At 38.5% G+C, this 15,518-nt stretch overlaps 1 protein-coding gene across 4 annotated transcripts in view; it reads left to right on the plus strand.

Annotated features, from left to right (window-relative positions):
- Positions 1-15,518, plus strand: part of dnah5 (dynein, axonemal, heavy chain 5) — a 119,291-nt gene that overhangs the window by 33,838 nt on the left and 69,935 nt on the right. For all 4 annotated transcript variants that reach the window (XM_084726266.1, XM_084726267.1, XM_084726268.1 and 1 more), the window contains 13 exons: positions 335-507; positions 3,391-3,461; positions 4,933-5,040; positions 5,230-5,417; positions 6,159-6,353; positions 7,513-7,647; positions 7,826-7,933; positions 9,663-9,816; positions 10,027-10,173; positions 12,422-12,663; positions 13,715-13,891; positions 14,500-14,704; positions 14,940-15,082. In XM_084726266.1, coding sequence (XP_084582392.1) covers positions 335-507; positions 3,391-3,461; positions 4,933-5,040; positions 5,230-5,417; positions 6,159-6,353; positions 7,513-7,647; positions 7,826-7,933; positions 9,663-9,816; positions 10,027-10,173; positions 12,422-12,663; positions 13,715-13,891; positions 14,500-14,704; positions 14,940-15,082 — 2,046 coding nt within the window. The remainder of the gene's footprint in view (positions 1-334; positions 508-3,390; positions 3,462-4,932; positions 5,041-5,229; positions 5,418-6,158; positions 6,354-7,512; positions 7,648-7,825; positions 7,934-9,662; positions 9,817-10,026; positions 10,174-12,421; positions 12,664-13,714; positions 13,892-14,499; positions 14,705-14,939; positions 15,083-15,518) is intronic.

Genomic DNA, 15,518 nt, shown 5'->3' on the forward strand with positions numbered 1-15,518 from the left:
TACACCTAATTTTCACCTCATGGCCTCTCACCTTTTTGCTTTCATCCTCCCCTTGCCTTCCTCTGCCCCTCTTTCCACCTTTTTAATGTAACCTTCCTGCCACCTCCGGCCTTTCCACTCCTCCATCCTTCTTTCTTCTTGCTTTTATCTCTCACCTCGCATCACCACCTGAGTGGTGCCTTTCAATTTCCTATTCTTCACTTGCCATCTTCTCTCTCCCCCTTCTCTCCATCCTTTTAACTTGCTCCCCTTCTTCTCTGCATCGCTCTTCTATTCTCTCCTCTTTGTCCCTCCTCTTCCTCCTCCCTCACATTTCTACCCTTTCTCCCTCCAGTGCCGGCTCCATGTCAAAAGCCCCAGTGACTTTGAGTGGCTAAAGCAGTGTCGCTTCTACTTCAGTGAGGACTCAGACAAGATGATCATCAACATCACTGACGTGGGCTTTGTCTACCAAAATGAGTTCTTGGGCTGCACTGAGCGGCTCGTCATTACGCCACTGACTGACAGGTAGAGGGTCATCCATGAAGGCACACACGCAAACACACTCAAGTAGCACTGACAAACATATTGTCAAATGATAACCAGACACTGATATTTTTATCATTGTAAAAAGTAACCAACAAAGCTAAACACTGTATGTATGTTTTCTCATGATTGTAATGGTTCTGACGATCTCGACAATTGTGCCCTCTTTACATGCAGACTGGCCAGTTATGGGAGGGTGTGAAAATGTGTTTGAATTTTTCATTCTTGACACAACTACATCCATCACTTTTTCTGTGCACAACTAAGTCCTTCATCAAGAATGCCTATGAGAAGACATTGTCCAAGAGTATTATTTTCATCACTTTCTCTGAATGTTGTGACTGCCAATAACGGACCACAAACTTGCTACTGCTTGTGCCTTTTACTTTGGCCTCACTATCATCTGAAATGCCCTCAACATGAATCTGAGGACAGCTGCCCAGTCGTCAGGACAATTAGTCAAAAGTGCACCTCGCTTCAAAGGAGTTATTTTTTATTGTTATTGTTATTACTAACCTCTTCAACTCTACTGACATATTTTCTTTCAGAGGCTGTAGCAGACTCAGTTGTAAAGCTGGCAAAATGAATTGAAGATACAGGTATCATATGAAAGACCTAAGAGTCTCCTCTTTACAGACATGTCCACTTTATGCTAATCCCATGCATTTTTTGCATGCAGTATTTTAATGTTATTTTAACCTTCTCTATTTGAATTTCTCTGCATAGTGGTGTTCTCAAACAGTATTGGAACTGCACAAATTGGCTGTTATTGGAAAGCTAAGACTCTTGTGGATTCAATTAACCCAACTGTTTTCTGGACTTGACCTCACTGTATAATTCTATTATACAGTGAGGTGATATTCTAGGATAATCACTGCCTCATGAAACTTCACAAGCACAAATAAGAGAGCTGGAGCTTTCAGATTATGTATGACTTTCCTCCTGACAATTAGAGGGTCTCTGAACAATACCCAGAACAGAAGTACTCACCATCCAATCACCAAAAAATACAATTCTTCGAGAAATCTCTTTTTTTCTCTTTTTTTTGTACTTATCTCTGTCAAAAGTTTTTGATACCAAATCACAGCATGATTTTTTCTTTGGTGTTCTTCAAGGTCTGGGTGTCGTAATGTGGTATTTTGGGGGATTTTTTTTTTATTAATTCTCAAATGATAGAAATAGGTTTAATTGTGCACTAAATCTGTGTAATAAATGTTGTCAAACCAAAAGCAAGCAGCAACATTTGATAGAGCATGTGGATGACCATCATATACTGAATGTACTAATACATACTTATATACTTAAACATAATGTTCGAGCCCTTAAACATTAACAACTTACAAAATGTGAATGGCAGCCAAAAGAAAGCACAATTACAGTTTTATGACTAGAAACACTTGACACACAGTGCTGAGCAGCATCTCAAATTAATCTTCAGGTTCCCAGCTTTCAGATGATGCATAACATTTCCATGTGGCATATAATGTTAACCCCTCTGCCCCTACCCAAAATGACCAAATGTGTCAGAGGGAGGAGTGGAGTAGAAGAGGTTTTAACAATGGCAGTATCTAAATGTTTAGGTTTAAAATCTTGAGAAATGCAACAGCATTTGTGCTGAAAAGTTTAAACGAAGACAAGACAACCTGGACATAACTGTACAGTCTCACAAAAAATGTGACCTTAATTTATAACTACAGTAAGTCAACAATTCTATATAGTCTCCAGATTTTTTCATAGATCAGAAATAGGCTGTTGCTCACAGCAACAATAAGGTAAATTATGAAACGGCTTAAGTAAAATACTGGTAACTGTTCTCTGTTTTGTAGTAGAAGTGCTCATTATAACATCACTTTGGTATATTTCGTGGCTTACAGTCTCTGTGGCTGACTACTGACTGGACTTGAGAATACAGAAGATAGAGAGAGCAGTGAAACTGGGTAGAGAAGAAATTGGAGAGGAGGAGTAGACACTCTTGCACAGTGGCCGTCGCCTCTGTCGCTGACAGAAGATCTGACTGACAGAGAGAGGAGAAGAGAATCAGACAGAGGGAGGTAGGCAGAAATCCACAAACAGCCAGTGTCAGCCTAACATACACACAGAGAGAAACATGAGATGAGACAGAGAGAAAAAAGATGAAAGACAAGGAGAGAGAAATGAGAAGAGACAGCAGCAGGGAGGGAGCTACCAGCAGACATCAGACAGTAGCTCTCCAAAGAAGTGGCACACTGTCCTTATGTCCGGCGGTGCCAAGACAGCCCTGATTTTCCTCACTGCCTTCCTTCTTTCTGTGCCTGAAACACAATCTGATTCCTTCATTTTTGCTAGTGTCTGCTCTGCTGCTTTCTTTTGTATCTCTGACTGTCTTTAATCCTCCTCTGTTACATTCTCTCCTTCATCCTCTCTGCCACTGCATCAGGTTTGACAACGAGTAAAGGGACAATGATGATTAAAAAATAACACGTTTTGTAAATTATATTTAATAGCAGTGATCTAATTTGTCCTGCGTTCTGTGAAGGACACGAAATTGGTTGCAAGCGCTGTTTCACCATGATTTTTGACCACAGGCCAGCAGGCCATGCAGTGAAAAGGGAGAACAGTGTTTATCCAGAGGGCCTAGGCCAGGCCCTGGTGTCAGTCATCCTCTCTGCTGAAGTGTCTTTGAGCAGGACACTGAATCCCCACCAGCTCGGAGGGCAGTGTTTTCTAGCTGTGCCTGACCCCCAACCTCCCTGTGGAGAATCATATCACATTAGTTTTACTGTGTGATGAATTGAATGTGAAGGGAAATGAAAACTGCTTTGTGAGGAAGAATTTTAATTTTATTATGCCTGAAATGCAACTGTCTTCCTGTCTATGTGTTGCCAGGTGCTACATCACACTAGCCCAGGCTCTCGGAATGAGTATGGGTGGAGCACCTGCTGGCCCTGCAGGAACAGGTAAGACTGAGGCCTAAAAATATTACCATAAGTAATAATGTATCAGTCAAATGCTGATTTTACCCAACTGGCAAAGACCACAGACATGAGTCATAGCTGGTTGATAGATGATGGAACTCAACACTGAGGTCTCCCCTACTCAACATGTCAGAAATGTAGCATTAGTAAACTACAGTTACATAGCATCAAGATCATGGAAAAGTGACAAAAAAGTGGCACTGACTGCATCTCTTTATCTGTGATCTTGTCCCTTGTTAGTTTACTGCAGTAATTCCTAACCTGGACAGCCTTGCTAAGGGGTTCCAAGTTGAATATAAAGTGTTCTAATGGGATATTGTCCTGCTCTATATATATATATATATATATATATATATATATATATATATTTTTTGTTTTGTTTTGTTTTGTTTTCCTCTTAAACCTACTACAAGTAGTTTTAACTGGTCCTGAAACAATTTAAAATTATTAATGTCACTACATGAACTGCATACGTTGAGCTACTTTTGTGTAGCTGTTTTCTTCCAGAAATCAGATGAAAGGAGCTTGTGTTTACATTTTTCAGGGGAGTGTTACAATAAGTAGTACATTAGTCACTCAAAAATAGGAGGAGGAGATTTTTATTTCGATATATTAATTGTTGATGTTATATTTTGTGGTCATTACAGTGGAAACGCTACTAGTAGCTTTTCAAGATAATTCAACCTAACTTAAAGGGTGTGTATTTTTAAACCCAGGCTATTTTTTTTTTTCATACAGAACATTTTGGAATGGGTCATGTAGATTACTTCAGCCAGCAGCCCTGAAATGGGCTGCAATAGCTGCAGTGTAATTCTTGGGAGCAAAAATTGCCCATCAAAGTACATTCACTAAAAGTGCTTGTTTTTGCAACTGACAAGCTCAGATTGTTATTTGAAGTGTCTGACAACATTAAGGAAAGGAATACCACAGAGACAGGCTGTTCTGATGGGGAACTGAACTCTTCGAAGCCAACAGACTTCTTTGAAGAAAATAGTAATTTTTCCTTGCAGAACACAGGAGTTACTGATCCACTTCTGCTTTAATTGGTTAGTTAGTTTGTGTTATTATGCAGCTTTGGTTTTACAACATGTTGATATGGATTTGAGCTTGTCAGCTTAGTGGAAATACTTTGCCAGGCACATTTGACCTGAGGATTACATTTCAGTCAATGCAACCTGTTCTCTTGGACCTATTCCAAAACTTCTGTACAATACGTCTTAGTCATTTGGACAATTTTACTATTTCAGACTCCAGTCAGACAGTGAGATAATTTAGACAATTATTAAGACAATGTTAAGCTTAACTTAAGTCAACACAGCTTCATTTTAGGGGATCAAAAAACCAAAAAGGTTGGGAACCACTCAACTGGAGAGAGAGAGTTTTAGGTTTCTTGTCGGCATAAAAATTGTTACACCTTGTTTCAGGATTTGACAGATTTGCCTTTTGTTATTAGGCAAGACAGAAACCACTAAAGACATGGGCCGCTGTCTGGGAAAGTATGTTGTGGTCTTCAACTGTTCTGACCAGATGGACTTCAGAGGCTTGGGAAGAATATTCAAAGGTAAGAGGCACAAAGCTCTCTGGTGGTGCTGTCATGTTATTGCAAATAAAGCAGCAACAGAAAAATCAAAGGATAAAGGGGGAGTGATGAGGACCACAGATTCATTTCTTTAATGATTAATAACTAGACAAAAAGAGACTGTTGGGTATGTTTAATATAGTGGAATTGTATGTTTTTTCTCATATCCAGGTCTGGCTCAATCTGGTTCGTGGGGCTGTTTTGACGAGTTCAACCGCATTGATCTCCCAGTTTTATCAGTGGCAGCGCAGCAGATTGCGATAGTTCTCACCTGCAAGAAGGAACGTCGCAAAAACTTTGTCTTCACTGATGGAGACAATGTGGATATGAGCCCTGAGTTTGGCATCTTCCTTACCATGGTCAGTGACAAGATAGATAGGAACTGCTATTCATGTTTTGCTGATATAGTGTTCTTAATTAATAATTATTAAGATTTAATAACTGTAGCTAAATGGAATTAAATCCACCTATACAATGTGCTATTTTACAAACCAGTTTGTACAATATTAAACACCGTGGTGTGATCTTTAATTAATAATATTAGCCAGTGTTCATTATCATACTCTTTATACAGTAACAGTGTGATCACTTTATCTTCCTGGCACAGTTGTTATCCCAAGGCAAATCATTAAACAGAGAACAGTGGAATAATTCTCCCTTGTGGGAACAGGGGTCAGAGATCATTCTCTTTTTTGTCTTTACTGTGTGTGAGAGTGCTTGGTGTGTGCATGTACACGTGTGTATAGAGTCAGTAATCAAAGGCAGGCTCTGCACAGAGGAGGGACTGAGCTGTGTCCATAGGGGTTTAACTAGCTAAAGGATAATGCTTGCTATGAACTTTAATGATGTGTGAACTTAATATTATGTATAGTTTTCTGGTGTATAGCTTACATGAGTAAATAAAAAGAAACTCTGCATGCAGTGTACAAAACTTAATCAACCTACTGTATGACGCTCTGTCCCTTTTGTGGTCCATATGTGTCATCTATTATTTGTAACAGCGTAATCTGAAATATAAATGTTCTTTGTAATACAGAATGCAGTATTACATTGTTTTGAAACTCCGCTTATCTTTTTTTTTTCTTTTCCTGAATAATCAGAACCCAGGTTATGCAGGTCGACAGGAGCTTCCTGAGAACCTGAAGATCAACTTCCGCTCTGTAGCCATGATGGTTCCCGACCGTCAAATCATAATAAGGGTGAAACTGGCCAGTTGTGGGTTTATAGACAACATGGAGCTCGCCCGCAAGTTCTTCACTCTTTATAAGTTGTGCGAGGAGCAACTCTCCAAACAGGTGAAAGAAATGGATGAGTGCAAAAATGTGGTACTTTCATGCTACTTTCTTCCCACCCTGACTTTTCTCTAAATTCTGTATTTATAGTTCTATTGGATATGTCAAATTACAGAAAATGCAAATGTGAAAGAATACCAAATTGATTGAATATGGTGAAGAGACAGGTCTGCTCACTTAAAGCTGCAGTAGGTAGAAAACCTAGAAGCAGTTGATTTTTGAGTGTCATCTGAGTTAGGTTTCGTTTTCTGTGTCCTGAGCCCCTCCCACTAGGCGAGCAGCACACCCTTCATGAGCCAAGCAACAGTTTACGAAGGCAATCCTGCACGAGCACAGACCGACAGACCTTAACTGTGTGTAATAAAACAGACACCTTGACAGTAAAAAACACCAACAGAGGAGAGAAACAACATTTAAAAACATAAAGATTTAGTGTGAAGATACAGGAGTACTGAGAGCTAAACATGAAGGAACTAAGAACGCCTTTCTCTCTGCTCTCCTGCACATGTATGAGCTCAGTATCACAACACTTGCTTGTTGGAGTTGTGGTTTTACTTTGCCTTTTCTGTCCTATGAGAGCTCACCAAGGCAAATTCCAATCAACCGTGTTGATATGGCCAAATAGTGCTGAATTGCATTGAAGCTTTTGGTCGTAACTTATCTTTATATATATTTAGAATGGCATCAAATAAAGAACAAATGTGATTTGTCATGCAGGTACTCATGGGAAATGCAGTTTACAATTAGACTTCTCAAGGTCCAAAACATATGAGGCCTCACAAATACAAGATATTGGAAAAGCCGAGGATGCATCAATACACAAACATTTTCCCTGATGAAAGTCTAATGAGTTGTTAACAAGTTAACAGCTTGACGTTATGATTAAATACTTGCTTTGGACCTATTGTTTTCTCCATTGACTTTTTCTTTTTTTTAGATTTCTAAACTAAGCTCCAAGATTTCTTAGTTAGTAGTAGTACCCAAAGCAATCTGTATGACAGTGAATCAGTTCTTTTTTCATCTACCAGATTGTTCGTTGTTTTTGAGTCAAATTATTTGTTAGACAGTCTTCTACTTTGTTATTTAATTTGCAGTGAAGATTATAGGAATATTTGTAAATGCTTCTTACTGAGACTTGTTTGTTTGTCATTTGTTTGTCCAGGTTCACTATGACTTTGGCTTACGGAACATCCTGTCCGTGCTGCGGACACTGGGAGCAGCCAAGCGAGCCAACCCCAGTGACACAGAGTCCACCATCGTCATGAGGGTCCTCAGAGACATGAACTTATCTAAACTGGTCAGTCTAGAACCGAATATATACAATGGATAGAATAAATAGCTTGACAGAGTAGATCATTTTAAGTGAAGAACAAAATTGTAGAATAACACAATACATACATTTTCATGAGAAAATCTGTGTGGGTGTTTGCTCACTTGTGTCTGTGTGTACGTGTGTGTGTGTGTGTGTTTGTTAGATTGATGAGGATGAGCCGCTCTTCTTGAGCTTGATTGAGGACCTCTTCCCAGGCATCCAACTTGATAAAGCAGGCTACCCTGAACTAGAGGCTGCCATCGACAATCAGGTAGGAGGGCGTGAGGGATGAGTTTGTCTGTGTTTGCAAGGGTGAGTGAAATAGCAGAGAAATACAGTAGGAAAGAGGGATGGAGGGAGAGGGAGAGAGAGTCAGTGATGAAGGGCAGATGGAAAAGTAAAAAAGGAGAGTGAGGAGAGAGGAAAATGGTGAGGTTGACTAAAATCAGGCAAAAAACTAATGGACTGTGTGACCGCTGTATCTCTCATGTCACTCTTAAATGCCTTAAGATATAGCACCCAAAGGGATACAAATGATGTCATTTACCATTTGTCAAGGACCTAACCTACCAAGTAACTGAAGCAAATACAGTGCAGAGAAAACAGAAAGTAAGAGATACAGTAAAAAGGTCTTTAATCACAGAATTGTCATGTGTGAGTGTGTGTGTGTCTCTCTTTGGTGCAATATATGCCTTCATCATCTTGCTGTTATATCTCTGCATGTGTTACATGTGTATGAACCTGTACATGATCTGTTAGTACAGTATAATATACTGGCCTTAGACTGGGTTGAACCAACATGAATTAATTTAAGATTAGTTCTAATCAGAGGGTAGTAAAACAATGTTTGAAATCCATATGTAAAATTTGCACAATTAAAACCTAACAGTAAATCTAAATTTAGTTCTCAACTGAAATTAAAGTTAGATATGCAGATACTTGCTTATAATAAAAAATAGTGTTGAGACCAAATTTAAAAGATAGAGGAAAACTGTTAATTTTCTGGTGCTCTGTATTCCTTTACAAAAAGTAAAAAAAAAATGAATCTAATTATAAGCTGGTTTAAAAGTTTGGTGCAGTATCATTTAAAGATAAACCACAATTTAGTTGGGTTTAAAAATGAATCCTTGTTGATGCAACAGTTTGTCAGCCAGAACATCTCATACTGATTTACATGCTTAGTATGGTATTCTCACTCACATACACGCACGCCCACACACAAACAAACAAATCATTCTTGGGGCCCCCTGGTAGTCACACAACTCCATAATATAACTGGCAAAAATACAAGAATTTCATGCATCGGCCTATAATGGGAAAACAGTTGAATCTGGTGGAATACAGTAAAAATGTCAACTATCACCACTTTTCTTCAAATTGAAATGCTGACATTACAAAATGCATAGTTTTATACTGTAATTGCAGTGAGATTAAAAAATGTGGTTTTAATGGAAGTCAATAAGGCATTTTTTGGCCATGAAGGTAGGAGGGAGTATCTGGCACTCCAAAAGAAATACTAATGCGATCAAATCAATTTTGTTGTTAATCTTTGACATATCAAAGACTCTTATCACCACTGAAGCACCTTCCTCCTTCCTTATTATATGGAAAATATTTTTTTTCAACAAATTATTAATAATTCAAGTAATTAAACTGGCATTTAAAGGGTTAAAATCCTGAAAATGATTGAATGTTTGGTAGTTTTGAGCAAGTTTGAAGTTGTTTAAGAGATTTATGAGAAAAAAGTAGAAAAATTTTTGATGTATGATGATTTAATACCAGTTTTTTGTATGTGTACATTTTTGCCACAACGGTGTCTAGAGGATACAAAATGCATCAATATAATATAAATGACATGTAAGAGTGGAAGACATTGGATTTCAATTCATGCCACGCGCTGTAAAAAAAAAGTTGAGAAAAATGTACAAAAATGCCCGAGGAGGGTGTAAGGGATATAGTAGAACAGCAGATGTGTATACTATGATACTATGCTCCATCAGGTTGAGGATGCAGGTCTGATCAGTCACCCTCCCTGGAAGCTGAAGGTCATCCAGCTGTTTGAGACTCAGAGGGTTCGACATGGCATGATGGCCCTGGGGCCCAGTGGGGCTGGAAAGACAACCTGTATACACACACTGATGAGAGCTATGACAGGTATGTACATGTTCTGGGATGCATGTTCAGGAAAGGAGAAACAAACTTGTGATAAATTGGCTCATGATAAAAAATGTGTCTGTGTGTGAAAAAGACAAACAGAGCAAGAATCATCTCATCTTCCTGTACACCTCACAAACCGTTGTGCAAGTTGTTTTTAGTGTAAGAAATGTGGTGTTAATGTCTCTGTTAATGTCTTTCTTCACTTAGAGTGTGGTCAGCCTCACAAAGAGATGCGCATGAACCCCAAAGCCATCACAGCTCCTCAGATGTTTGGTCGACTGGATGTGGCCACAAATGACTGGACAGACGGCATCTTCTCCACACTTTGGAGGAAAACGCTGAGAGCAAAGAAAGGTCGGAAAAGTTAGTTACTCGACATTCATTTCACACTTTCACATAAAGTGAGATGAGATGACGGTAATAAAGTGTAAAATATAAATAACTACATGGAATATTTGCTGCAGAGTGTTCTAACTTATGCGAATGAAATTTTATTTTGTCTGAATTAGTGAATATTTCATCTTTGGTGAGCATTTTCATTTCATTGGCTCAAAGGTAATATTGAAAAATGGTGCCTATTAGGCATGCTTTGGGATTAACCTGAATATCTTCAAATACCACAGGTGTGGTATATAGGAAGCTTAGCACAAGCTGTAATACCTCTTTAATTTGCAAATAAGGGAGCATGGTTTCATAACAGCCCCTCTCTTCTAAGTTAAATAAGAGGAAGAGAGAGAACATGAGAGGGATCCCTGCTGAGCTAAGAAATCATTCCTGAAATGATTCATTAGTGCTGCTGGTACTCTAGGGTTTTCTTAACTTTTTTTCTTCCTGGGGAAAAGTAGAATGTTAGTACACTGCAGAGAAGTTTTAATATCTTGGGACATCCTTGCATCGATACTTCAAAGCAGCACCAACAGCTGTTTTATCTTTCTACACGGTTCTAATCCCACACACTTCATTAAAAATGTATGTGTGCATTGGTATGAATATACATTACGTGTGTTTGCTTTTATGTGTCAAAATATGCATCTGTATGCTCTTATGTTGTTAGGCTTATCTCTGAGCAGGAAGTTTTCCATATGTTTATTGATTGCCTTTGTGCAGCTGCGTGCTGTTCATACCGTTCACTTGTGAAGCTTGTTGCTTTGAGCCGATAGGAATCCAATGTAGAAAAAGTGGGTGATGTATTGTTGTCAGGGCTCTCCTGAGTGGGTTCTCCGAGGAAAAGAAATGCCTTGTTGAAACAGGCTGTTCCTACATTGTGAATCAACAAACGCAGCAATAGCATCACATGCCTGATCTGTTTTAAGGACTGCAACTGCACATGAAAGCAATCTGTTTTAATGAATTATTGTGTATCTGTCCAAACTGTCTGTTGGTTTAAGGCCAGATAAAATTTCGGTCAGTGAAGTAGTTGTAAGCTCAGTATGGCATAGGTAAGAGTGAAAGAATGAAAGAACCCTTTTGCCCAGTTTTTAATCACACAAATTGAAAAATTACTTTGACTGTATCTCTTTATAATTTCATTAGAACAGCTAAATTGACACCACCAACAGAGCTACAAAAGCCCTAATTATACCACTTTGGATAATTAGGGCTTAAAATCGACCAATTGTGTTTGGTTCCCCTTCAGGCATGGTCTTGGTGATTTAGGTAGCGTAGCACCTCACCACTTCCCTGTTCTAGTACTTTTTCCTAAAGGATAAATCCAAAAGTTCCATCACTGGATTTCAGAAGTTCAGAAAAAGATATAAACACTCCATCCAGGGAAAGATTACTTATTTTGTATATACCTTTTATAACCCATTGATTCCAGTAAACAGACCTTTTCCCAACAAGTACAGCCAGGTTGGACCATAGACAGACATACGATTATCTACAGTGAGATACTCCACGTATTTGGTTTACTTTTCTCCATACTGCTTTAGAACGAGCCAGTACTGGCTTTGAAGAGTACTCACGTCCATTAAAACTTGGATCATGTGAAAGAACATCCAAAGGTTTGAAGGGGATTATTAGCTTCTGTTCAGTTTTGATTCAGCTTAGCTCGAGGTCCATTCCCTTCCAGTGCTTAGATCACAGACCAGCATTAAACATCTGCATCACACCAAACGAGTGTATTTATCCCAAAGAAGTATGAACCACTTTCATTATTGACAGGCACCTATTCTTTTTGATTCTTCTTGACAGCCAAAGTGTCTGTGACTGTCTTGTGTTTCTGGATCTAAGTGTTTGTATTATTCTTGTCATATCTTGGGGTGTTTGCATTAGTATATTTGGTTATTTGCTCACTTCAGAAGAGGAAGTAGATTTAAATTTTCACAATAACAAAAATTAGTGATAAATATCAGTTCTGGTGTACCTTGCAAACTGATAACACCAGAGGTTGTCTACATCGTAAAGCCAGATGAGGAAGGTGGTATTTTGAATTCCCCTTTAAGTGGACACAGCAGTGGGATGCCAACTTCTCTATGAACTAAATGCATATTCAGCAGCATATTTATTCTGCTGACTAGAAAATTATATGTGGAAGCATTAGGTCTTGCATCATGTGATATTCATAACCATGTAAACAAATAAAAACACTTTTCACTTTCAGGAGAGAACATCTGGATAGTCCTGGATGGACCAGTCGATGCCATCTGGATTGAGAACCTAAACTCGGTTTTGGACGACAACAGAACTCTTACACTGGCGAATGGAGACCGTATACCCATGGCACCCAACTGTAAAGTGGTTTTTGAGCCACATAACATCGATAATGCCTCTCCAGCCACCGTCTCTCGCAATGGCATGGTGTTCATGAGCTCTTCTGTGCTCAACTGGAGCCCTATACTGGAGGTGAATCAACTACATGAAAAATAAGATTTTATATATTTTTGTTTCTCTGCACACATTGAATTTTTTGGTGCTTATGGTATGGTAAGTTTAAAAATTCTGCTACATATACATTAAGTATGTTTTATGTTGCATTTTCAAACATATGAACAGAAAAAACAAAAAAATGCAGTAAATATCAAAATCGTATTAAAAACTTCAATATTCAGTTAGTCTGTAGTTAATGACACAATAACTCGTGGTTGATGGTTGACTTGGTAACACGACACACTTACAAGCTCTGGAGTTTATCAGGATCTCAACAGTCATAAAATACTAACTGTTTGAAAAAGCGATGGAAACATCTGACATCGTTGACAAAACTAACATAACATACTGTACTGAACATGCTGTATATGTGATTGTGCATTCAGTATAGTATTGTATAGTATTTCTACACCTTCAGTATAAACTAATTTTAATTTTGAAGAAATTAAGGGAATATATTTAACATATTAGCTTAATTCCTTCTAATTGTTTACTTAAAGCTAAATATTTATCTGCAAATCTGCAGAACCCCTGTTGTTTTTTTTTCCAAGTGATTGAGATCAAGCCTGTATTATTAGTTACATAACTTAATATTCATTTAATAGAATGTATAGAATATAATAACATTGAAAATAAATTTGTTAAAACCGATAAGCGTCTGTGTACATATATGCATGTTATGTCGGGAGATGGGTGGCTTGGGGTGCCATGATATAAAATTTCCCTTTAAAGGGTGCCGTGGTCTAAAAAACGTGTGGGAATCGGTGATTTAGAAAACTATACAGTGAGTTCCTTAGCTAAATAGCTTTACTACTGAATGACAGTGAACACTGACAGTGATGTTCCAGCGTTAAATCTATATGAAAAATTCCTGTAACATGCAAATTCTGAAATTTCCCAGATTTGGGTATGACTAGTCATTCAGTATCAGTCATCAGAAGTAATCAATTGCCTTGATCCAGAGGACTTTACATTTATGTATTTGTGTAATCTTAACTAATTATAGTGATGTGGCTGGTGTTCTCAGGGTTGGTTGAAGAAACGTTCCCCCCAAGAAGTAGAGGTGCTGAGGGAACTCTTCTCCTCCTCCTTCTCGGAGCTCTACCGCTTCAGTGTGCAGTCACTGGAGTTCAAGATGGATATGCTAGAGGCCTTCGTCATCATGCAGTGCATCAACATGCTGCAGGGACTCATACCACCAAAGGTAAAGTTACAACTGTTCTGGATTCCCATCCATGGGACAGACAGCACTCAGATAACACTTGTTGTAGGTTAATCCATACTGGGGAAACAAAATGACTGCTGGAGTAAAAAGTGAATTTCATATAGATTGAAGGCATTTTAACGATGTGAGACTTAAATAGATGTAAGCTCGGTGCCGTTTTGCCCAGTTTTCAGTCACACAAATTGAAAAATTACTTCCTCTGTATATCTTTATAATTTCATTAGAAAAGCCAAATTGACACCACCAACAGAGCTACAAAAGCCCTAATTATACCACTTTAGGGCTTAAAAACAGCACAAATAATTTTTTTGTTTTTCTATCTCTCATTTTTAAAGTGCCTGGGGTAGAACTGGTGTTACAATTGCAGTACTGTTAATTAGCAACAATTAGTTAATGAAGGACACACTGATTTATTAGCTTTATTCTAGATTAGAGAATTGTTTCTCTTTTTTGCATTTGAGCCAATGAACCGTGGAGAAAAGTGAGAACTGTGATATATACAGTTTAAACTCTTGATGTGGTCTCTTGTTTTACAAGTTTGCTTGCTTGAACAAAATCCTCGATCTAAAGTAGATGTTACTCTACAGGAGCAGTGTGGTGATCTTACCAGAGATCATCTGGAGCGGCTGTATGTTTTTGCCCTCATGTGGAGCGCTGGAGCCTTACTTGAACTGGACGACCGGAGAAAGATGGAGATCTGGCTCAGAGGGAACGACAGTATCTCACTAAACTTGCCAGATATTCCTCATGACAGTGAGGACACCATGTTTGACTACCATGTCACAGCAGATGGTACGCATGCATAGATAAACAGATGTTATTGCCTGTAGATTAGATGCCAGGGAATATCAAAGCTTTCCAATGACAAGCAGAAGCATCCTGCCTCATGTTGCACTTTATTTTGGCAGTGGGTGTGCGTTTATCATATGGAAATATTTCAACTCTGAAGTGCCATTGTCCTATTGTCCTACCAATCTTTACACTACAGTTCATCTTTTTTATGTGTACACATTTATTCTTCTTCTAGGTCAGTGGGTTCACTGGAGCACCAGTGTTGAGGAGTATGTTTATCCATCTGAATTCACTCCAGAGTACAGCTCCATCTTGGTACCCAATGTGGACAATGTTAGGACCGACTTCCTAATTCAGACCATCGCCAAGCAAGGCAAGGTGAGACTTGCTGAAAGAAAACGACAGTGGTGTCTCTGTACAAGGCATGGAGTTACCTCATTTTAGGGACAAGGCCACTTGGCCTTTGGTGTTTTATTCAGTTTTTCCCTGATTTGTTCATGCAAAGTAAAGGGACACTGGAAGTCAGTCAGAGGTCAGTCTATTTTAATAACTCAAAATAATGAGTTAGTATTTTAAAATTATAAGAAACTTTCTCAAACTAGTCATTAGACAATAATAAGAATGTTTGAGGTACTAACTCATTATTTTAATATAAAAGCTCATTATTTTGAGAAAGTTTCTCACTATAATGACTTAGTTTTTTATTCATCACATTGGCTGTATTGGGCTTACAAAGAAAAAGACATGGCATCCAGCAGCGCAATGAAGAGGAGACTACTGTATGTAACTGTTTTCTGTTGTTAACAGAGACTCC

Source organism: Lutjanus erythropterus, chromosome 9, assembly GCF_056507025.1.
Source record: "Lutjanus erythropterus isolate fLutEry1 chromosome 9, fLutEry1.hap2, whole genome shotgun sequence".
Lineage (NCBI taxonomy): Eukaryota > Metazoa > Chordata > Actinopteri > Lutjaniformes > Lutjanidae > Lutjanus > Lutjanus erythropterus.